Consider the following 24,130-nt stretch of genomic DNA (forward strand, 5'->3'; position numbering starts at 1 on the left):
GCCTATGAATGATGCCACTCAACACTGCAGCAAGCTCAAAAGCTTCTCCATCATATGCTGATGATAGACAAGGAGGCGCTCACATGTGGGTGTCCATACTCCCTGTATAAGTCACAGAACACTAGTCAATAGAGCCAACAAAAGCTGATAATGTAGGGGGAGATTGGCTCAGCTGGATAACATGGGCAACTAGAGTCACCTGAGATGCTCCAAGCTACTGAAATGCTACATAAGGTGGAAAGATTTGACAAAGGATCCACAGGAGACTTGCACACTTCTGCATTGGATGCTGGAAGCCAGGTGGGACAACACAAAGCATCTCAAGTCATCCTACGTGTCTCTATTGAGACAACTGATGTCTACTCCAAGATGGGATGAAGGCTTTCTAGACTCACGAACTCTATGGAGTGTGGACATCCTGTGCACAGGAAGACACTCACAAGTGAGCAGCTTAATCTGTGAGCTAAATCCCACCTTGTGATCTGAGGCACAGATACTCCAGGGAGTAACACCATCAAATCACAAACCAGGGAGGAGTTAGAGCTCTGCCACCAGATGTTCCAACATGGAGCAAGAACAACCTCTTTGGCCGGCAGCTCTTTGTCTCAACGCATGGCAAAGCCCAGTTGTGATGGTGTTTCCCAGGACTTACCTGTCAGTCAGCGGAGTGATGACGAGCCGTGGGGTATTCCCAAGGTACTCATAGGAGTAGAGGAACTGAGCATCACAGATGTTGGCAAAGCAGTGCCGCTCCTCATCCGACCATCGGTGCCGGAGCTGCGACAGCCAAATGAACGCCTGGGCATTGTCCACCTGGAACACACCCACAAGCACCATCATGGGAAGGCCAGGAATGCCAGGCACACAGAGCCAAAGCACCAAAAGGATGACTGCAATGAAGCGTTCACTGGGGGTGGACTGGTCCTCACTGACAAGGCAGGTGTGGTGGGGAAGGTCATCTCCCCATCTCCCATCAGTAGAAGGTAGGAACCAAGTTAGCAATGACCTTGGTGGGACAGGAAAAAGTGCATCACCAAAGCCAGAAAGAGCAGCACAAGATGCTGGAGAGGGACTCTTCATCAGGGACTGTAGCAGCAGGACAAGGGGTGATGGGTTTAAACAGCTAGAATCATAGAATAGTTGGGGTCGGAAAGGACCTTAAGATCATCAAATTGCAACCCCCCTGCCATGGGCAGGGACACCTTGCTCTAAACCATATCACCCAAGGCCTTGTCCAGCCTGGCCTTGAACACTGCCAGGGATGGAACATTCACAACCTCCCTGGGCAACCCATTCCAGTGCCTCACCACCCTCACAGGAAAGAATTTCCTCCTTATACCCAATCTGAACTTCCCCTGTTTAAGTTTTAACCCATTACCCCTTGTCCTGTCACTACAATCCCTAACAGAGTCCCTCTCCAGCATCCCTATAGGCCCCCTTCAGATACTGGAAGGCTGCTCTGAGGTCTCCACGCAGCCTTCTCTTCTCCAGGCTGAACAGCCCCAACTTTCTCAGTCTGTCTTCATACGGGAGGTGCTCCAGTCTCCTGATCATTCTCGTGGCCTCCTCTGGACTTGTTCCAACAGTTCCATGTCTTTTTTATGTTGAGGACATCAGAACTGCATGCAGTACTCCAGGTGAGGTCTCACAACCCAGCACACTCAGGGCACCTTCCCACCCACCCCCAGGCCTGGACACTTGACACAAGATGAAGGACAGGAGAGTGCTGTGGGAAAGGCGTGGAGGACAAAGGAGCCCCAAAGGAGTCCCTGTGGCTCCACACCAGGCTGCGTGGACTGCATCCAGCAGCCTCCCAAAACATTGTTGTCATCCACCAACATGAGGCCACACTCTTGCTCCTGGTGGGAACGTGGCAAGTGCAACAAGCCCTTTGGTGTTGCATGGCCATGATCCAGAACAGTTCTGCTTAGTGGCTTTCTGCCCCCTTACTGTAAACAGTGCAGAAGTACGTTTAGCGATGTACCTCCCACTGGATGGCCTGCGGTTGGCCTGTCATTCCTGCAACCCCTGCCCCAAGTCCCATCACAGGTCCATGCTGAGCTGCAAACACAAACCTTCTGTGCTATCATCTTTGCCACCACATCCCGAGCGTGCACGTCGATGGTGCATATGGTCATGATTTTCTGCCTGTCACCCTTGGAGAGCTGCCCAATGAGCATGGTCACGAGGGAGTTCAGCTGGGCCACTTGCTTCTTGTGATACTCCTTCATCGCGTTCTCGTAGCCTTCCTCCACCCTGGCGAAGGCAATCCCAACTTCGGTTGTCCACCAGATCTGGGTGCAGGTAAGAGCCACCTACGGAAAAGGACTGGCTCAGTACCATGATAAAACCAAGGCTTCCTTACCTGCCAGAGTGTCTGATCCACAGGGAGATCAACGCTGAAGTAACCGTGACATGAAATTATGTGTTCCGTCATACAGCAGTCAAAGCAGACAGGACAACAGGGATCTGCCCCGTGACATTCATTTCAAACACCCTATCAGTGGCAGACACATTTAGCAGCTACTTATTTGGAAATCAGCACCTTTAACGTGCTTGACACAGCAGAGGAAGAGCTGGAGACCACAAAGCTGTCAGAGATGCATCTGAGGGGCTCTTTTTCTCACTAGGCCTTATCACTTGGTTTTCCTGCTGCACCTCTGGCTCTCTGGGTGTATAGATCCACAGGGTGCAGCAGGCATTGCCCAAACCCCCATGCTCTGTAACCCAGTCAAGAGCGTATCTTGCCTGGAGTCCCTGTCAGAGAATGGAACTCAGCCTGGAAACTCCATCAAGAGATTGCTGGAATCACAGAATTCCAGACTGGTTGGGATTGGAAGGGTCCTTAAAGCTCCTCCAGCTCCAACTCCTGCCACAGGCAGGGATCTCTTCCACTAGAGCAGGGTGCTCCAAGCCCCTGTGTCCAACCTGGCCTTGAGCACTGCCAGGGATGGGGCAGCCACAGCTTCTCTGGGCACCCTGTGCCAGCGCCTCAGCACCCTCACAGGGAAGAGCTCCTGCCTTAGAACCTGAACTTCCCCTGTTTCAGTCTGAACCCATCACCCCTTGTTCTATTGCTACAGTCCCTGATGAAGAGTCCCTCTCCAGCATCCTGTCACTCTCTTCAGACACTGGAAGCTGCTCTGAGGTCTCCATGCAGCTTCTCTTCTCCAGGCTGAACAGCCCCACTGTTCTTAGCCTGTCTCTATATGGGATGTGCTGCAGCCCCCGATCATCCTCGTGGCCTCCTCTGGACTTGCTCCAACAGCTCCATGTCCTTAACTGGATAAAGGACAACCCATCCTCCCTGCTGCAGAGCACAGTGGAGGCCAAAAACTTTCCCATCCACACAGGCCGCTACTTAAAGAAGGGAAAGGCAGGACTAAGGGAAACCAAGCACTGCCTTTCCCACATGCCAACCTGAGTGAAGACAAGGACCAGTGCCGATACCTGGGCAGGGTAGTCAAAGAGCCACTGCTCCCTTGGCTTCTCCTCATAAGCCACAACAGCTTCCGTCATCTCATCTCTCACAGTAGCTCTCATGCTTTCCAGGACATGATTCAGCCAGACCTCAACCTGAAGGAGAGATTAAATGACAGTAACACATCTGCTCTTCTTAACTGCCTTTGGTAATCAGTGAAGACAGTGATGACCTTTCTAGAGTGGGACCAAAAGCTGTGGTGCAAGGAGGAATTAAACTAGACACCACCTCTTCCAGCCTTTCTCATGCATAAAGGAAGAGCAGTGAAGCTTTGCAATGTCTTGGCAGGAGATGCCCACACAAGGGCAGGAGAGCAGGCTCCACTGATAGCTCTGATAGACAAGGGCTTCTCTCTCACCTGTCCGCTACAGTCACAGGGCTCACTGAAGCTGACATATTCCTCCTCTCTGCTGTACATTCCCAGGCCAACTCTGGTCGCCTTTTGCTCAGAATCCAGCTGGAATTTAATGTGGGCCAAGCTGTCAAACAGCTTGGGAAGATGATGTTGCACCTGCAAAAGGACTTGGGTAAGTAAAGCAACTGAGGTAGGACAAGGAGAATAGAGATCACCATTCATGTCACAGGAGCAATTATGTTCAGAAAGCATGCTCATGGACATCTTGGTAGCACCACATCTTCTCACACAGGGCCAGGATACTGCCAACACAAGCCTCTTGCTGTCTCTCCCAGTGCTTCCACCTGTTTCTGCATCAGTTAGATACGGCTTAATGAACCGTATTTCCTACTGGGAAAATATCCCACAAGGGGGAAAAGCACAGCAAACATTCAAACACTGCATGACCTCCTAGCCTCCGTTTCCCTACATGAGAGGTCTCTTAACCACCTCTCCACCTCACCCTATTCTCAGCACACTGCGGAGTTTTCTTCACTATGAACCATTCTGGGTGTTCAGTACTAGAAATCAGTGTTGGGCCAATGAAAAGCCCTGACTTCTCCTCTGGAGAAGAAAGACTCTGCCCAAGAACCATGATAAAATGCTTAACAACCCAGACCTACAAAACTACTCCCTTCTTGAACAAAACCACTCTTGAGGAAAAGAGTAATTCCCTCATGTCCTGTTCACACCCAGATGAATGTGAAAAGCCAGCAGGTTGATGTTAGCACCACTGCTGCAGGCTCTCAACATCAGCCCAGCAGGTCAGCAATGCTGCTTCTAGACCACTACAGAACACAACTAAATCACTGTGTCACATTGTCACAGGCTTCTCCCAGCACGGATGTCCCCACAGCAACGGTCAGCTCACAAAGCTGCCTCTCTCTGACGACAGAGACAGGAGATGGACACACTCCCAGGGTAGGATGAGAAACAAGCAGAGCCTGTGCTGGCTGGTGCTTTCAGAGACAGATGGGTGGGCTTGTCCATTTAATTCCTCCTCAGTGACTCCCAAAGGATTACAATACTCCTTCTCACAACTGTCCTGCAGGCGAGGACAGCTTCTTACTGGTGTCTAAGCAGGGTAAATCCCAGAAGGTGGGAAGGAGCAGCAATGGGCACTCAGCTTCCCTCAGATAAGATTTTAATGGAGATATGATTAGAGTAAACCACAGAAACCTTTTCTTACATCTTGGAGTTCCCACTCCCAAATCCCCACTGCCCATTCCCAGCCCCTGGCCTGGCTGCAGGACATTGGCTGCACTCAGCCCTTGGTGCAACCCTGCCACCAGCACCCTGACTACACCTGAATCTGTACAAGTTCAATATCCAGTTGAAGAGGATAATAACATTAATCCTTCTTTAGGAATTACCAGACTTTGAAACTACAGTGGAAAGGCTGAAAGCGAATCCGTGTGTGATCCCACTTGACATTTGCTTTGATTTTACTGCAAATAGTTTTGAATAACAGAAAGCACCAGGACTTTCTTCTTCCTCCATGGAGCACTGCAACACAGCATCTTCTGTTTGCTTCCTGGGGGTTTTTTCCTCTCCATTTTAAATATCAATCAATATGTATTTATGATACTCTGCAGGCTTAAATCACCCAGCAGCAGAAACAGATATAATCAGTTAAAGGTGCTCACATGAATGCTGAAAATGATGAAAAGCTTAAAGAAGGTGAGGTTACTCACTGGTGACAGAGGGACTAAGGAAGAGCAGCGAAACCACTTCCTAAACCAGCAAAGTCACAAGTTCCTCCACAGGAAGGTCCAGCAACCCACCAAAGCCAACAGGAGGAATGGTGTATTTGGATCATTTCCCCATACCTGGCATTCAGGCACCACCCCCAGAAACCCAGCCTGGAGAGGAGAAGTCAGAAGGTGCAGGAGGTCAAGTGCCAGCCTAACCCTGGAGCTGCGCAGGGATGGATGGCAACCCAGGAGGTCTCCTTGCTTGCCTTGGCAACAGTGACTGTATCTCCACCAGCTGTGTTACCTTTTTCAGGCTGTGCTCTTCTCTTCCTCTATAACCAGGACATTCCCAAAGACCTTTGCATGGTAGAAGGAAGAAGCAGGTGATTTGCAAATGCCTCTTCTGTTAAAACAAGGGACCTCTCCAAGCCACCAGCTGTCAACACTTCCACGTGTGAATGACCAGTCTGTGGCTGTTTCAACAGCAGATGCTCTTTGGTGGCATCCCAGGTTGGGGACCCAAGGTCAGCAAGAAGTTTTGGCTGAGCCCCTCAAGAAAGATGGTTTCCTCCAACCTCACTGTATCCCAGCAGAAAGAAAACCACTATTTTTATGGCATCAAAAGCATAGCTCTACTCCGTGCAGCACTTTCAGAACCATCTGCAAGTATCACCAGTGTTAGATCAGACAACACACAGGCACATGTTGCTTTTCAAAGATGACATATGAGGGTCAGCTGTGAAAGAATCATTATTACTCCAAGTAAAAGGTTGGGAGAGAAAACACTGAAGATGCTACAGGTGCATCCCAAGACAGCATCTTCCACCCTCACATTACTGACAGCTGGATAATGAAAAGGGGATGCAGTACAAGGCTTACCAGATGTGGGTTGGTACCATTGGAAAGAATATCCAATAAATCTGCAGAAGAAATGAAGTAAAATCTGGGAAAGGCCAACCTCTTCATGTCCAAATATTCAGCTAAAGCCTTCTCACACAGAGACAACCTGCGGAGACAAAGGAGTAGAACAGAGCCCAGGGCAGGGGTGTAAGTGTTCTTTATCATAGAATGGTTTGAAATGGAAGGGACCTTAAAGTTCATACAGTTCTGACCCCTGCCACAGGCAGGGACCCCTTCCACTGGAGCAGCTTGCTCCAAGCCCCTGTGTCCAACCTGGCCTTGAACACTGCCAGGGATGGGGCAGCCACAGCTTCTCTGGGCACCCTGTGCCAGCGCCTCAGCACCCTCACAGGGAAGAACTTCCTTACATCCAACATAAACCTCCCCTGTTTCACTTTGAACCCATTGCCCCTTGTCCTATTGCTATGGTCCCTGATGAAACAGGGACTTCATCTTCCATACTACAGTTTGAGTTACCACGCAGATTCACCCCTCCCCTGTGTAATGCCAGGCAGGAGCTGAGCCCATCAGCTGGTCCTCTACAAAGCTCATAGTACCTCAGAGATCTCTCGTTACTCCCAGGGGTCAAACAGCCTAACAGTGAGAACAGCCTCATAAAAAAGCAGCAACAGAGGTGGAAGAAGAGGCTAGAAGGGTTTGCAGCCCGACCTACTGTGTTAGACAAGCTCTTATCTGCCACAGGTGACTTCCCACTGGGATAAAAGTTCCCATAACTGCTTTTATTCTAATGAGCCCCATTTGAAAGTCTGATTCAACCCTACTCAGCTTTTTGTGTTTGCAAAGCCTGAAAAGAAACTTGCTCGCTCCCATCTCAAATGAATGTTTCAGTGTTCACATGCTAAACTGCTGCTGAGCTTACAAAGCGCATAAATAACACGCAGCTACTCCTCTGTGAGGAACTGCCTTATCTGATTAACAAAATAGAGGCTTTACTTTAAATGGAGACTTACTACGGACAGCAGCTACCACATTCACCTTTACGTGTATTCCAGGTAGACCAGCTCCTATGTTAAGTGAGATATGGATCCATCTCAGGACACTGGCTTTCTCAGGGAGTGCAGTTATACCACAGGGCAAGGGTATACAGGCAGAGATAACTTGTGAATGAAAGAACATGGGCTCAGCTCTGCTGCAGATATCCCTGCCTGGACTGCTCAATAGGTATTGAAGAGCTCATATATGGGGTGGCAAATGGTGAAAAGCAGCTGGATGCTGGTTCACACATCAATACTGAGGATGAGGGTTTGCACATACACAGAGGCAGACTCCCCTCTGGGGCCTTCAGGGTCATGGATCACAGATAAGGCTCAAGAAAGATCAGAAATGCTGTGGCTTGTGAATGCAAAGAATGCACAGTGCCAGAAGAAAGCCTTGGAGAACAGCTTAAACAGGGCTGGTGGCAGTTTCTGACAAGCTCCTGGGACTGAAGGCCTACCCACCTACTCTGAATGTCCTCCAGTTGTTGGGACAAGCCTGGCTTATTGGTGGCTTCAACCACATTTGGGGTTTTCTGAACTTCATAGGCCAGTTCTTTGAAATCCACATCAATCCCTTCAAAGCGTTCCGAGTCCTAAAAAGCAAAAGGAAGAACATGTCCATGGTGAGCCACTATTCCTGTGCTAAAGGATCCCATCTCTTTGGAGTGAAGGGAAAGACTCTGCAGAGAGCCCTTTGCAGTGCAGAGGGATCTCCCCACCACTGCAGAGGGCTCTGCCACCACATGCCTGAAACAAGTCTCCAATCAGGCTCTTGTCTTCCTGTCTCTATATCCCAAAGGGCTTGTGGATAACGTGATCAGAGCAGAAGCCAGTGTCCAGGACCACCCATTTCCGTGGGGTTGAATTCCCCTCTGAATATCTTCTCTTGTGTCCAGCTTCCCTGGCCACAGCAGGAGGAGATGATCCCCTAAGGGGGAAAGGCTACCAACCTCATGGGAGTTCACTCTTCCCCTCCTGCTCCAGCACAGGAGTCCCATCCCTGAGATGGGTATGGTGACTCCTGCAGAGGAGAGCCCTTCCTTGCCTCAAGTAAGGACATGGAAACCCCATGCCAGCAGCAAAGGAGCACACTGACAATTGTGCTCTGCACTGAACAGGGACCCTCCATTTCTGGAGCTAAACAATGAAGAATAAATAACGTTATGTTCAAAATGTCTCTGCTCCTCCCTCCTTCCCAAGTGAGGGCTCCTGAGAGAGCCAGGACACTGAACGGAAATGCTCCAAGCTTTCATTCAGGTTGGAAGGGCCCTCTGAAGATAATTCCAGTCCAACCCCCTGCCAAGGCAGGGCCACCCAGAGCAGATCACAAAGAGGGAGACTCCACAACCCCCCTGGGCAGTCTGTTCCAGTGTTATCCCACATCAAGTTCTCCCTTACATTGAAGTGAAACTTGTGTTTCAGTTTATGGCTCCTTGTCCCGTCACTGGGCACCACTGAGAACTTCCACATTAACGCGCATTCAGCCCCAGTACCAAGGCTCTGGCAGAGGGGTTGGGCCCTCCCTGCACACAAACCACGTAGGAAGCTCTAGATGTGCATCCCATGCCCTGCCAGCACATCCTCCCCCAGCCCTGGATGCATCCTGAGCAGGTTCAGCCTCAGGAGGCTTTGAGCTTCATCCTTTGTTTTAGTGAAGGGAAGAGGCTGCTGGTTCCTGCCACCTGCCAGATGGATACTGAGATACAAAGAGCTGCCCAGCAGGATGCAGCTTCAGACCCTGATGTGCTTTCATACATGCCATTAGGTAGCTGTTGGATATTAACAGCTCCCTGGCACGTGGGCCAGCCTTCACTGGTTATCAGCACCGGCAGAGGTGGCCCAGTCGGTGAGGTGTGCCCAGCACTCCCCAAAGCAGGGGAAGGAACTGACAGACACCCCTGAGGAGGTCACCACTTACAACCCTGCTCCGTCTTCAGAAGCAGGAGTGGGAGTCAGCTGCCCAGCAGTGCTGAAGGCAGGCATGGGATGGGGATGCTGCCAAAGCTGCCTGCCCCAGCTCTGGTTTGATAATTTGCAGTGTCAGAGTCCCACTCCTCTCCCCTCAGAGGAAAGAGGGAACATGTCTGTGGCACTGAAGGAAGCCAGCAGCCCCCCTCAATCTCCAGGAGCTCTGTGTTTGCTCTGGAGCAGTGGAAGGGAGACAATCAGCTACTCAGCATGGCTCAACCACAACCCACAGTACAAAACCATCCTGGGGCAGCACTTGGGAAACTACCAGAGCACTAAGGGAGCCTCCAAAGGTGCAAGGGAGGAGGAGAAAAAGCCCTGCTCTGGGCAATTTAGGATTATAAATAACCTTATTTTGTATAATGGAAGTTCTTCTTGAACACTTTTCAAACAGGAAAAGCAGGATTTGGGTTTCCTACCTTGGGAAGCTGTGCCCGTATATCTTCTGAGCCTATGAATATGCTCTCCAAGTGAGCCCATGTACGCTGCACTTCAAACCAGAGGGAGATGACGGAGTCCACGGTGGAGAGCTTCCTCTGCCAGGCAGACACTTCCTCCAGGAAGAAGGCAATATACTTGGATGTCATTAGGTTCTGCAGCTGCACCTGGTTGTCTTCTAGAGTTTCAATGAGCTCCTCATCTGACCTCAGCAACGGGATGTTTGTGCGGGGGTGAGGCTCATACTGAAACTCCATGGAGCCCCAAGTCATCTTCAGCTCCTTCAGGACTTTCTCCATACTCATCTCTCGCACTGCTTTGTCCACAATGCCATGAACCTCATCCTCGAAGTTATGCAGGTTGAGCTTCAGGAGGTCAGCCAGCGTGGTGTCCACGTCCATCACAAACCTCACACCCGTCATCTGCATCAGCTGGTTCCAGTGCCTTTCTCTAATGGCAGGATTCTGAAGCTCTGCCACAGCTTTCAGGGCTGTTAGCATGTTCTTCACCTTGCTGTCCAGCCCAGCGAAAGCATCCCAGGCCCTCATTTCCTTATCCAAATTCCGAATCTCTCTTGCAAACTTTTTGCACTCCAGATCCATTTTTTCCACCTCAATATCCACCCATTTGGTGGTCTGCCAGTCAGCAAGGCTGCTGTTCACAAGGGAGATCATATCCCAGAGCTCTTTGAGCAGACACAGCTCCCTTCTGCACTGCTTCAGCTGTCTATAATCTGGCACTGTCACTTCAAACAGACCAGCTGATTCATAAATCGAGGTCATGGCTGACTCCAGTTGTTTAATCTCAATGTGTTTTGCATCCAGCACTTGATAAGGCTTTTTGGTGTCGAACCTAGAAAGAAATATTTATTCTTGCTAAGTGAGATGGCAACAGCTTCTAAAGAAAACAGAAACCAAACAGTGCGCAAAGAGACAAAGCAGAGAGGAAACGTCTGCAGCACAAGCTGATGGCACAGCCATCTGATGCCACCTTACAGTGATACTGTGCACTCAGCAGCCAAGTTCAGTCTCTTGTTAACACTGGACTGTGTTCCCAGAGACAAAACACCCCAGGTGTTACAGATGTTAGAAGGAAGGGAATCATCAAACCACAGAACTGGAGCAAGTCCAGAGGAGGCCACGAGGATGATCAGGGGCTACAGCACATCCCGTATAGAGACAGGCTGAGAACAATGGGGCTGTTCAGCCTGGAGAAGAGAAGCTGCGTGGAGACCTCAGAGCAGCTTCCAGTGTCTGAAGGGGGCTACAAGGATGCTGGAGAGGGACTCTTCATCAGGGAAGTGATAGGACAAGGGGTGATGGGTTCAAACTGAAATAGGGGAGGTTCAGGTTAGATCTTAGGCAGAAGCTCTTCCCTGTGAGGGTGTTGAGGCGCTGGCACAGGGTGCCCAGAGAAGCTGTGGCTGCCCCATCCCTGGCAGTGTTCAAGGCCAGGTTGGACACAGGGGCTTGGAGCAAGCTGCTCCAGTGGAAGGGGTTGGAGCTGGAGGAGCTTTGAGGTCCCTTCCACCCCAAACCATTCCATGGTTCTATGAACACTCTGAGCGGGACGCGCCCTCCCCAGGTGACCTCACCCGAACCCGCCCAAGGCCTCAGTGCAACCCCCGGGCCTTGGCGCTGCTCCCCCGAGACCCCCCCCACTCACGCACTCACCTGAACGGGGCCTCTCTGCGGAAGCGCTCCCGGAAGCGGCGCTGCCGGGCCTCGAAGGCCGCACAGCGCCTGCGCAGCCCCGCCCCCTCGCTGGCCTGCAGGGGCGCCACGTGCTGCTTGACCGCCTGCGCCGCCTTCCGCACGTGGCTCCAGCGCTCCGGCAGCTCCTGCGGGCAGAGCATCCCCGGCGGTGGAGCCGTGCCCCGGGGTAGGGGCTGACCGCTGCGGACAGCGCACAGCGCCAGCTGCAGCACCTGCCCCGTCGAACACTGCGGGGGTTCTGGTGCCATGCAGAGGCCAAACACAGAACTTGGGATGGAACTGGGAGTCACTCACAGTTCGCAAGCCTGAGAACTCCTAACTGCTCGCTCTGGTTGGAAAAACGCATGCAAGAGCTTAGAAGGGTCCCAGGCTAGACCCTGGGCTCCCAGGATGGTTCAGTGCTCGAGAGTGCAGTGGTGGTAACAGCAAGCCCAGCAGGACCTGGATCCTGCTGGGAGCAAGCTGAAGGCAGGAGGACAGGCTGTGGATGCTCATTGAGACACAGAGCCTGGGGAATTTCCTGGCAGCTCTTAGAGCAGGAGATGTTGCACCAGAAGGATTTCTGCAGAGCTCTGTGGGCAAATGCTTCCACAGCCTGTGTGTATAATACTGGTACTAAATAAAACTGGTTTCTTTCTCAGGGCCGCATCCAAGCTGCAAGTGTGCAGCACTGCTGACAACCCACTCCCTCTTCCTGGGGCTTTCCTCAGAAAGTGATCTTATTTCTTCTCACTACGCTCCTCAGGCCACATTCTCAGCCCAGACACTGACACCAGCCAAGGGCTCTGCTACCCTCAAGTCCCAGTGCTTTGCCTTCAGAGAGCTCCATTCCCCATGTACTGTGCAAGCCTACAGGAAGGGCTCCATAGAATCCCAGGCTGGTTTGGGCTGGAAAGGACCTTAAAGATCATCCCATTCCAACCACCTGCTGTGGTTCCTTTTTCATCCCAGTTCACATACTTGAGGAGACTCAGACCAGCAACACTATAGAAAGAAGGGAAATAACCTGGAGGCAGCTCTGAGGCAGCAGAGGTGGCCAGTCCTTCCTAAGGGGTCTCCTTCTGGCACTTTATATTCCAGTCTCAGTAGAAATCCCTGTCCATGACCACAGCAGGGCACCCCTGGAGCTGCTTCCTTGACCTTCTCATACAAACTACCAGCTCCAGCCCAACCATCTCCGCAGCAATGGAGGAACAGAGGAACCTACTTCTGGTTTTCCCACTACATGGAAGTCAAGGAATCATTCGAGTACGTGTTGCTGTCACTTGCCAGAAAGAAGTGTCCTGTTCCCCCCTGCATCTGACCAGCCCCACATACCTCATTCCTTTCATCAGACACATGAATACATCGCTTGCATGTACCTGCACACACAGGCACCAAACAAGCAGTTCTCAGGCAGAGGAATCAGCAGGTTCCCCACAGCAGCATGTTTTATGTTGAACTGAAGCTGTAGCAGCAGCCTGTGCAATGCAGCTCTCTCAGTTGTCAGGGAGTCAGTAAGAACTGTCCTAAAGACACCTTTAGGACCCTTAACTATTGCAGGTCTGGTGACTCCATCACCCATGGATCACAGCTGCACAAGCAGAACACCAGGAGATTGCTAGACCCCACTCAGCTCCCACCCAGCCTGCCGCAGAGTACTGGAGCCTTTGCTGCACAGGTGCCTAAGGCAGGAACATCTTCCCCAGAAATCCTGCTTTAAAATTTCTGTCCTACCCAGGCCCCTCTGCCCACAGCACCCTATGGCTATAGGGTATCCATTAGCATGGAGCCACACACTTCTCCATTGTAACATCTTGGCTGTGGCCAGTGCTTGTGTCCTGTCCCCTAAGGCTGGCTGGGCACCTCACAACCTAACCTCCATTTCCAACCTTTCCTAATCTCCACCTCATGGTCCCCTGTCCAGAAAGGACAAGAATTTCCCAAAGGAAACTGATTCATCAGAGCCAAATGTGGAAAGGTGCCAAAATACCTTCACAACCTGCTCCCTTTGATGTTCTCTGGATCAAGCAGATTTGGTGTTACAGACCCAGTGGAGGACTAAAGTCCTGTGAGAAGGCACCTCCTCTGCCAGCATTATCCTTCCCATCTTCACAGTTGCCAAGAACTGGCTGATTTAAAAATCATTATAATTCACCCTAATTAACAGATCGAGATGAAAATGCATTAATTTTTGTCAAGAGCAATCGCAGGGAGTTGGAGGAGGCAATTCCCTGGTTTTCAGACATAACAAAAGCCTTAATCTCCGCTTTAAAAGAAAAATCTCAATACAACTCCAAAATATGGAGCTAGAAAGGCACATCCTGCAATAGCAAACGTTATCCACTGAGGCCCTCTAACGACAAGGAGTGAGGTCCTAAACATTCCCGCACTGCTCTGAGGCTCACACTCTCCTTGACATCTGCTACTTGGCAAAGTGGTGTGGCCATCCCAAGCATTCACCCACCTCCAGCTGCTTGTAGACTTCCTCTGGTAGCTGTTGCTCATAGGTCTTCAGCAGTTCAATGGTTTGCTTCAGGGGCTCAAACATGGCATCGGTGACACTCTGCCTTTCCTTAACGGCCAGGAGGTGACCCATCACCTCCACCAAGCCACCATAATCACCTTTGTCAACCTTTTTGCTCAAACCTTGCTCAGCAGTTTTGATGAACTCCTCCAGGTCAGCCAAGCTGGGGAACACAAAGCAGGAAAGCACAAAATGAGAGCAGCTCCCACTGAAAGAGTTATCACCTTCTGCCAGGCAGCTGGGCTGGCACAGACAGGGGAAGGGCCTGGCTAACCCTGACCATTGCATGGCAACGTGCTGAGGGCATCAGAACCACAACTCGTGCCCAAAGGGATCACAGATGTGATACCTGTGATACTGCAACATATCAGCTTCCTGCAAGGAACAGATACAGAGACTGGGACCTCGCAGGCTGGAGAAAAGGTATCTGAGAGGGAATACACTGGAGACCTGTAAGCTCAGCATTACCCCTGGAACTCAAAATCCTATAGATTATTAGAGACAACAAGAGTATTTGGGGAACATTTCCCCACCTGCTTACCCTCTTCTTAGACTCACCCAGCTACTGGGCACTGTCGGCAGAGGCACGAGGGGCTCCTGGATCTCTGGTCAGTTCCAGCACAGCCTTTCCTCTCTTCAGAACACTTACTTTTTAAGTACCCACTTAAATTCTGTGCATGCTGCTGAGCCAAAATGTATCCTTAAATACTTCACCTAATAAAAACTAAACTGCTGAGTCAGGGACTCTTAATAAGAGCTCCTAAATGCCCATTCTAAGCTACACAAAAGTCTCTTTGCACAGCAATTAGCTAATAAAATTATGGTGCTGAAAAGAACATGAGAGATCATCCCATCCACCACTCACAGCAGCCTTTCACTCCTACATGTCTGTAACTGCTTTGTAAGCGTCCAAGACCTGTGACATCCATCAGTTGCCACTACTCAAATGGATCACCTGGTGCATCATCCTGCACAAACCTGAGAAGTAAGCAGCTATTCAGAGCAGGGAACATGTGCTAATCCAAAACTTACATCCCAACCTCCTTTCTTTTGTAACCTTGAAGCCTCCCCATGACAGCTCATGCCAGGCAATCCAAGTTGAGCTGCACTCAGAAGAGTGCTGCATTCAGAAATACAGCCAGTATCTCATGGCATTCATGCAGCTTTACTGATGGCTAATCTCAAATTCAACAAAGTAAGCACAGAGCCCTAACAGAGATTCGATCAGTTGGATCAGGATGAGTGGACAAACAGACGTCCTATCTAACAACTCACAGCAGGTCCCAGGAGCATCAGCTCCTTGTCAATGCTCCAAGAGCATCAGCTCATGGGATGTTAATGGTACCAAGCCCATGCAATGGTTTCCATTCTACACACTCATCAGGCAGCATGGGCCCCTTCTCTTGCTCCTATGTTAGCTTATTGGTTACCAGGGTGTAAGGATAAAGCCCAGGCAAGACAAGAGAAATCCCCTTTGGTCAGCACACAGTGAGGAGGCAGGAACACCTCTTACCTGTGCGTGACATGGTCCACGAGATGCTGCTTGAACACCAAGCTCCACCTCTTGATGGTGTTCAGCAAGGATGCCTTGAAAGGCCGAGCATCCACTTTCATCCAGCCATGGAAGATGCTGAAGGGCTCGATGCGGTTCACCTCCTCATAGATCTTCTCGTAGGAGTCGATCTGCTCTTTGAACTGCTGCAGTGTGGGGGGAGTCTCAGGGACCCCGTCCTCCGCATGGGCCTCAACTTCTGCAGCGGTGAGGATGTGTCCGTAGAGGAGGAACTGGCGGCAGAACTCCTTCCTGTCCTCTCCGTAGAGGTAGGAGTAGTGGTCGAAGGCACTGCGGTACTCGCAGCAGGCCACCATCGCAGCCTGCACGCGTCCCATCAGCTCCTGGCGCATGTCAGCCAGATCTGCCATGTCCTCCATGTCAGCCTAGAGGAGAGGGGAGGAGATGTGGGAGCAGCGTGGAACCTCCTCACCACCACACACCATGAGGGAGCTCCACAGCACGGACCTGGTAGTGGAGGAAGCCGCTGTGCTCGGCCAGCCTGGGCACCAGCGATGAGATCCCATAGATATCATTGAGAAGACTTTCCACCATGTCGTAGAAGCCATCGTTTGTGCCAGGGTCCACAGAGGGATGAAATATCAAATCTGGGATCACCAAATCCAGCTGCACCTCAAACAGGGGAGCGAGCCCTGCCTTGGGATCTGGTAGGGAAGAACGGAGATGCCAGGGTCTTCTTCAAGAGGATAAAAATGATCTTGAGCCACCTCTAACACCCTACCACAAGATGCACACATACCACACAGGGACACAGACACCCACTCAGTGGGTCCAGTGACACTGCGTTGGCACACAACACAGAGGCTGATGTTCTGGCACCCACAGGAGATGCTGGAGATGAGACACAAGTGATTTAAGGACTAGAATAAAATGCTGTGGAGAAAGCCTTAAAGAGACCAGGCTCTCCAGCTAATCAAAAGGGAGCCTGAGAGCTGAACAATTACAGCACACAAGTACTTGCTGAGGAGAAAAACAACAGGAACCAAGAGGCTCTTTAATTTAGTGGAGAAGGGCATGAAAACCCCAGCAACTGGAAACTGAAGCCAAATGCACATGTGAAATTCTGTGTGTGTCTTGAACAAGATGGGGAGAACTGGATGTAATTCCCACTGTGCCTCCATATCCGGGGGGAAGTGTGCCTGGACATGGGCTTTAGCTGGACACAACCAGCTCTGGAGGCTTCCCACACATGAGATTGTGTCACTTGTCCCTGTGTGCAGGGGAGGGTGTAAGATGGATGCCCAAGCACAGACTTTGGATGATGCCTCAGCTTTGTCTGTCCATTAATCCCTGCAAATGATGCACAGTCATTTCTATCCCTCCCCATAAGCAATGCTGGCTGGGAGATGGAGTCACCATGGAGATGAGGCCCTCAGTGACATGGTTTAGTTGTGGCACTGGCAGGCCTGGAGTAAAGGTTGGACTTGGTGATCTTAAAGGTCTTTTCCAACCTACCTGATTCTATGACCCTGTCTTGAAGCAGAACCCTCCCTTTGGTGAGACTGAAGCAGCCATCACAACCAGGGCAAAGGAACAAACACTCACCTGTGTTTTCCAGGAGGTACTTGAGCGAGCACTCAATGGCAGTGAAGAATCCATCCAGGACTATCTCATCCACGTAATCCACATAGGCTTTCCAGATGTCAGATGCTGGGTCTGCGAGTAAGAGGCTCTGGTTTTCCTGGAATTAAAAGAAGCAAAAGTAGCACCCAAATCCTCACTGTGCTTCCCTCAGCAGCCTCAGGGCCCTCCAGCCCCCAGGAGGACTTGAACAACCAAGGCAAGCCCAGCAGAACAGCTCTTGGCCCCTCTGCTGCTGTTCCCTGAGGTCTGCACAGCACAGCAAGGACAGAGCACAGGGACACTCATTTGGGGCCATGATGCCCTTCCCTCCCCAGGACCTTTGTGGTGCTTTGCAGTTGGTGCTGCCCCTGTGAGCAGCACTGGTGATGCCCCCACACCAGTTGTGCCAGCCCTCCTGCCATGACCACAACCCCATGTTCTCCTTGACCAATCTAGCAAGTGCCCTGGTCTCTTGGGTGGTAGCTGGAGGCGGCTGAGCCTGTTACAATTGTGACAGCAGAACAACTTGGGCACAGGAGAATCCCCACTGTGGGTTCCAGGTGCAGACAAGGGGGTTACTGGTCCAGGGCTGAGTGCAGACAGCAAGGAAAGGTTAGCAACAAGAGCCCAGTGTCCCAGAGAGGCTCTCTCCAGGGTCCAAGGCTGGATGGTGACCCTCAGGAGCAAGCTGCACCTAAAATCTACCTTCCTCCAGGCCAAGTCCTGTCCCTGATGTGGTAACACCTCACTGCGAGCAGGGTCGGAGCTGAGCTTTGGGCTTTCTCCTGGCCTGCAAAGAGGAATCGCAGCTCTGGCAAAGCCAGAAAGCACCAAGGTTTCGGGCAGCAGCTTTTGTCCTGTCACTCAGCTGACCCCTGGGCTGGCAATGTCACTGCCTGCTCACAGAGGGACAAGCCTGAGGCAGAAAGGCCAGGCAGAGCCTCTCTGCTGCCAGGAACATCTTTCAGAGAAGGATAATCCCAGCTCCTGCTGCACGACTCCCATCTAGTGGCTCCACAACTGCCAGGACTGGAGCCAGGCTGAGCCTGAACTGGGTGCCAGTGGTGCCCAGCACCACACACGCAGCAGCTCATCAAAACCACCCTTCATTAACACTGGATGAGGGTTGCAAAGGAATTAAGGGAGTTTATTTTTAGGTGAAACAGCTCCAGACATTTCCTCCAGTGCAGAGGCACGAAGCCTATGAGGAGCCAGCGAACCCCTGGGGAAGTTCCCTCTCACCTTCAGCAGGGAATGAATCCTCTGCCCTGACTCCCGGACCAGGCTGTAACGCTTCTCCAGGCGGTCCTGACAGTCCTCTAGGACCAGCAGTGAGTCCCTTTTGCAGTCTTTCCTCTCCAGTATGGGTGACACCCAGGCCTGCACGATGGTCTGGATCTCCTCAACATTGTCTTTGGCTTTCTGTATCCTCCGCTCAAGGTCATGCACTCCATCCATCACCGTGGAGATGTGACCACAGACACCTGGTAAACAGGAGATGGCTGATGGCTTGTTTTCAGAGCTCCTGAGCCAAGCTTTTGTGCACCCTCCCAAAGACCAGCCTCTGACTTATTCCCTGTGGTCTCATGGATTTCTTACCCATCATGGACACAAGAGACTTACCACCTCGACCAACAGACCGATTTCCAGCTCCCTCCTGCCCCAACAGACAGCCACAGCCTCTGCCTTCTGCCAGGAGCACCACCATCTGGGGATGTCTGATAGGTCCTGATTCTCTCTGTTCAGGTTTGATCTCCCACTGACTGCTACTGGAGAGCTCAGCATGGGCAGGATGAGCACTACAGGCTGAGCATCTCTGCCATCATCACTTGAGCAGGGACCCATGGCCTCAACACATGGGCTGTGTCAGCCCCAGCTACCAGAGAGGGCTGCAGTGAGATGCAGGGAACTTAGGGTTCATCTGCAGGAAAACCCATCTTTATTACACAATGAAGAAAGAGGTTTTCACTGTGAGGACTTTTGCTCTGTAGGTACCCAAGGGAGGACACTTGTTCCTATTCACACCACAAGCCTGGTGACAGAAATGCATATTCTACCCGTGAGCAGTTCACTTTCACCAAGAGGAAACAAACTTCCTCTGCTCTGCAGTTCAAACTGGTAAAGCAAGAAACTGCTTCAATCACCCTACAGCCAATGTGCACAATCCCACCCTAGCTTCAGTATTCCATACTCCTGGAAAAGACGAGGTGGGCCTGGCTCCATCCCACTGCCCAGCCTTGCCATCTCCTTGGTGGCACTGCTCACAGGGCAGCCTCTCCTCCCTAAAAGCCCAGCTGATCCTGAAGGGAGCAGGATCCTTTCCACAGCCCCAGCACATGAAAGGAATGTGGCAAGATGGGAGCTGCTGTTCATCCCCCAGTGCTGGCTCTGCTGGGAGTTGCAGTTGGGAACCAGGTGATGGAGGTTTGGCACATGGGCAAATCCCATGAGACCCACATGGATGTGCTCCTTCCCCCTGCAGAGGCAGCTCACCCTCCACCTTCCAGTTCAGTGTTTCTTCTGCCTCTTGCAGCTTCAAGTCAATGTCCTGCAGCTGCCCCTGTATTAGAGGGTATTCAACCTCCAGGACTGTCTTCAGGACCTTGTTGTATCTGTTCACCATCAGCTCCAAGTTGGCCACCATCTGCCGGAAGGATTCCCTGGAGGAATAGATGTCTGCTGCCACAGCTGGGATGGCTCCCATCTGGCTGCTGGACAGGTAGCTCACCTCCCTCAGCACCGACACCAGCTGCAGAGAGAAGGCAGAGCTGAGCATGGGACAATCCCACCCAGTGACTCTGAGCATCTTAGGGATCCGCTGCTGCTTTAGTCCCAAAGCAGAATGCTCTGGAATGACCCTGTACACCCCCTACTCCATTCCATCTGTCTCCCATTGATCTTTGCCTCTGGTTTTCTTCCCAACCAAAGACAGCTCTGTTAACTACCCAGCCAGCCAAAGCCATGGTGATCTCTGGCTCTCTCAGCTACCCTCATCAGTAGTCTTTCAGCAGCCCTGTGCCTGCAAGCACAGCTTAGCAGTTGTCCAAGCCAAAGATAAGATGGTGCATGCTCAGCACACCACAGGCTCCACCTCCTGCTACCAGGATGAAGGGTGGAAAAAAACCCTTTGGTTATTTGGCTCCCACCTTAGCAAGGAGCTCCCAAGGAGATGGACAAATCCTTTGACTGAGGGACCAACCTTGACTGAGCTCTAAACCCCAAACACTTCCCTAACAGCAGCATGTCCCAGGGAACAGGGGATGTGTTGGATGCCAGCGCTGTCCAGGCCCCTGCCATGCAGCACCTCCAGCAAATGGCATTTCTACAACTGAAGCAGCAGCTTCTACAGAAGCTTCCACTCCATCTCCACACACTGCTGGCCTGGATCCCTGCTTCTGCTTTGGGCAGGTGGATGGTCAGTGCTCCCTGTGCTGGAGGCATGCTTTAGGGGGGCTCTAAGGGACAGAGACAAGGTCTTAAAACTCTCCTAAGTCTCATGCACTGCAACAAAGGAAATCCAACAGGAAACAACCAAACCTTTCCTGGGCTTTTAACACCCTTTCAGGAAGCTCAGACTTCAGGTAACACAAACTCTGCAGGTGATGCCCCAACATCCCCACCAGTACAACTCCAGACTGGAGATGCTGACACCGTTCACTGGCTACTCAGCAGCTTTATGTCTGCCTTTAACCAGAATGTGCTCTGGTTGAATGGGAATCCTGGGAATTAAAGGCTGCAAAAAGGCTGGTCCTTTCAAACCCTGACTGTTCTGTGATTCTGTGATGGTAAATCCATGTCAGCCATCACAGAAAGGGGCTCCACAGACCTCAGCAGCACAGATGTAGTACCAAGCTCACCAGACCCCCTGCATACACTGGAGAAGCCCAGGCAAGCTCCGCGGCAGCAGGTTTTACCTGGGGATCAAAGTTGACTGTGATGAGTTTGGTGTCTGGGTCCCGCCGGATGAGCGGCTGGGCCAGGTTGTACTGGGATTGCTCAGACACTGTTTGGGACCAGTTCACATAGAGCTTTTCCTGATACCTGCAGAAGAAAACCCCAAAGATCCATCATACAGCTACCAATGCAGCAGAGCAATATATAGCACCAAAGGAAAGCCAAGGCTAGCCCTGAGGATGAAGAACATGAAGGAATATTAAAACCCCATCCATGCCATCTCCATGAGCAACATGGCTTCAAACACAAGCACCCAAAACCAGTGTCAGCATGAAGTCAGGAGGGCAAAGCTCTCTCAAGCATTCAATCTAGAGTAACAGAGAAGCAGCTGCTGGGCATTTCCAGAGTGTCTGAGCAGGATGGGTGCACTACAGAGCCCATCAGCTCAGGGGTATTGAGCTCTTGAAGAGCTCAGCACCACCACTGGGGATGGAAACGCAGAGAGCTGACCTGGGGTCCTGGTATCCCACATGCCATGGAGAGTCCCAGCACCCAAGCACCAGTGTCTTCTGAACCATGTTGTCACCTGAGCACCTTGGGAATGGCACCCAGCAAACACCACCTCTTGAGGGCACCCAGGATCCTCTGGTGCCTGCTTCCTTCTGGAAGGCTGAACCAGGATCACTCAGCCCCTGTTCTGGTGGTCACAAACAGGAAGAGTTGGTCTCCATCCAACCGCCCTGTGGTACCCAGCAGCCAGATGTCTCAGCTCCCTTCACTGCTGATGGAGAGCAGGCCCTGAAGGGATATCTCCTTCCTGGGGAGGTGGTTAATCCCAAGGGAAATCCCAGAGAAACCAGTTCAGATGTACCATCAAATATTATGATACTAAGTCATGGGCAATGAAGCTGTTCCTCCCATGGAAACTTCTAATTTCAAGATGGCACAGAAAGATGTGGCATAGACACCTTCTCCTCCTCTCTCCCCAAGTAATTCCCTCTGCCTTAGAAAGAGACATTCCCAGGGCCTGGGCTTGCAAATGTGCTGGAAGGTGGCACACACAGCCCCAGCCTTGCCTGAGCCACCACCTACCTGTCGAGCAGCTGGATCATTTCTTCATACTTCTCCATCACCCTCCTTCCTTGAGCAGAGTCCAGGTAGCTGGGAGCACAGGAGACAGGCTCAGCATTATGTGTAGCTCTGCCCTAACTCTACACCCATCCTTCCCAAGAGCAGCCCCCACTTTGTAGGCGGGTTCTGACTGGAGACTGTGGATTTCATCCCCACCACATCACCCAAAACAAGGCACAAAGGCTACCCAAGGCTATCCAAAGGCTATTCAACCCTTAGTGTGCCCTTTATCTGGTGTGTGCTTGACAAACTGCACAACAGATTGTCAATCTGCTGACTGACAGATTCAATCCCTGGTGGGAAAAGGGGCTCAGTGCTGCTGGAGGAACACTGGTCTCTGACATACCCCATGCTCCCAGTTCCACACTCTATTTGCACAGAGCATGGCAGCCTCTGCTCACCAGCCAGCACTTCCCAGGGTCTAACAGGCTCAGAAGGAAGCAGCACTTGGCTCCTGGGAGGTGCAGCTCTTTGTGGTGCCAAATTTGCGCCACTCAAACAGGGAAGGGCAAAGGCATCCCAGAGCTGTGGGGCTGCACCTCCAAGCCCCGGCAGGCAGAGGAATTCCACCTTTCCCCCACTGTTTTATGTACAATATCCCAGTTTTCCTGAACACAACTGTTGATTTTAGAGGCCGCTTTGACAAAACCTGAACGAACTTCATCAAAACCTGAGCTGTCACCACTGAGCAAGTGCTGCTTAAACCTGCAAGTAAACAGGTCCTCCCAGCAACCCCCAGCAAAAGCATCTTTGGTTCTCCTATTAACTCCTTTTTCCCTTTCAAGCTGCATGCAGGAAACAGCATCACTCCCCCCCGCTTCTGCAGGGCATGGCTTGAACTGATCTAAACTGAGGAAACAAAATCAATGCAGAATGTAGATCTGGCTTCTTCTGACTGGTTCCTTGAATTTGCTACTCAGATTGAACCCAGGCGTGAGAACTGTGCTGGGAATGCTCCAAGAGCTTGTTTCGTTGCACTGATGTCTTTATAACAGTGCACGTAAACCCTTCCTTAATGCAGTACACATTGAGAGACGGCTACTGATACTGCCCAGTGAGAACTCCAGACTGGTTTGTGTTGAAGGGACCTTAAAGCTCCTCCAGCTCCAACCCCTGCCACGGGCAGGGACCCCTTCCACTGGAGCAGCTTGCTCCAAGCCCCTGTGTCCAACCTGGCCTTGAGCACTGCCAGGGATGGGGCAGCCACAGCTTCTCTGGGCACCCTGTGCCAGCGCCTCAGCACCCTCACAGGGAAGAGCTTCTGCCTAAGAGCTCAGCTCAGTCTCCCCTCGGGCAGGTTCAAGCCATTCCCCTTGGCCTGTCCCTCCATCCCTTGTCCCAAGCCCCTCTCCAGGTTTCCTGCAGCCCCTTTAGGCACTGGAGCTGCTCTAAGGTCTCCCCTTCAGGAGCCTTCTCTTCTCCAGGCTGCCCCAGCCCAGCTCTCTCAGCCTGGCTCCAGAGCAGAGCTGCTCCAGCCCTCGCAGCAGCTCCATGGCCTCCTCTGCACTCGCTCCAACAGCTCCACGTCCCTCTTGTGCTGCTGCCCCAGAGCTGGATCAGGGCTGCAGGGGGGGTCTTCCCAGAGTGCAGCAGAGGGGCAGGATCCCCTCCCTGAGCTGCTGCTCAGGCTCTGGGGGTGCAGCCCAGCTGTTATGGAGATGACTTATTTTGCTCAAGTACATAAATCAAGTGGATCCAGGTACTCCAAATCCTACCCAGCACAAGCCAAACTCTTCCTGTGACCACAAGTTGCAGCTCCTGAAGCACTTTCTATTATCCTGTGTCCAATGCTGCTGCTTGCAGGGCTCTTAAATGCTCTCATATAGTGCCATGAGACAGGGCAGCTGAGAGCATGGGGGCCCACGTATCCAAGAC

At 51.8% G+C, this 24,130-nt stretch overlaps 1 protein-coding gene across 1 annotated transcript in view; it reads right to left on the bottom strand.

Moving 5' to 3' along the window:
* LOC133219803 (dynein axonemal heavy chain 9-like) overlaps positions 1-24,130 on the bottom strand; it is a 41,498-nt gene that overhangs the window by 2,870 nt on the left and 14,498 nt on the right. Inside the window, exons 11-26 of the mRNA XM_061367358.1 lie at positions 22,217-22,285; positions 21,145-21,271; positions 19,724-19,979; positions 18,473-18,714; positions 17,213-17,348; positions 16,115-16,311; positions 15,608-16,032; positions 14,035-14,257; positions 11,547-11,713; positions 9,855-10,725; positions 7,930-8,060; positions 6,449-6,575; positions 3,840-3,992; positions 3,451-3,576; positions 2,076-2,315; positions 653-813 (exon numbers count right to left, since the gene is read on the bottom strand). Of these exons, the coding sequence (XP_061223342.1) occupies positions 653-813; positions 2,076-2,315; positions 3,451-3,576; positions 3,840-3,992; positions 6,449-6,575; positions 7,930-8,060; positions 9,855-10,725; positions 11,547-11,713; positions 14,035-14,257; positions 15,608-16,032; positions 16,115-16,311; positions 17,213-17,348; positions 18,473-18,714; positions 19,724-19,979; positions 21,145-21,271; positions 22,217-22,285 (3,651 nt within the window). The remainder of the gene's footprint in view (positions 1-652; positions 814-2,075; positions 2,316-3,450; positions 3,577-3,839; positions 3,993-6,448; positions 6,576-7,929; positions 8,061-9,854; positions 10,726-11,546; positions 11,714-14,034; positions 14,258-15,607; positions 16,033-16,114; positions 16,312-17,212; positions 17,349-18,472; positions 18,715-19,723; positions 19,980-21,144; positions 21,272-22,216; positions 22,286-24,130) is intronic.

The sequence above is a fragment of the Neopsephotus bourkii genome, unplaced genomic scaffold (assembly GCF_033783945.1).
Source record: "Neopsephotus bourkii isolate Nb327-2 ecotype Australia unplaced genomic scaffold, CSIRO-AGI_Nbou_v1 NB_5, whole genome shotgun sequence".
NCBI classification, from domain to species: domain Eukaryota; kingdom Metazoa; phylum Chordata; class Aves; order Psittaciformes; family Psittacidae; genus Neopsephotus; species Neopsephotus bourkii.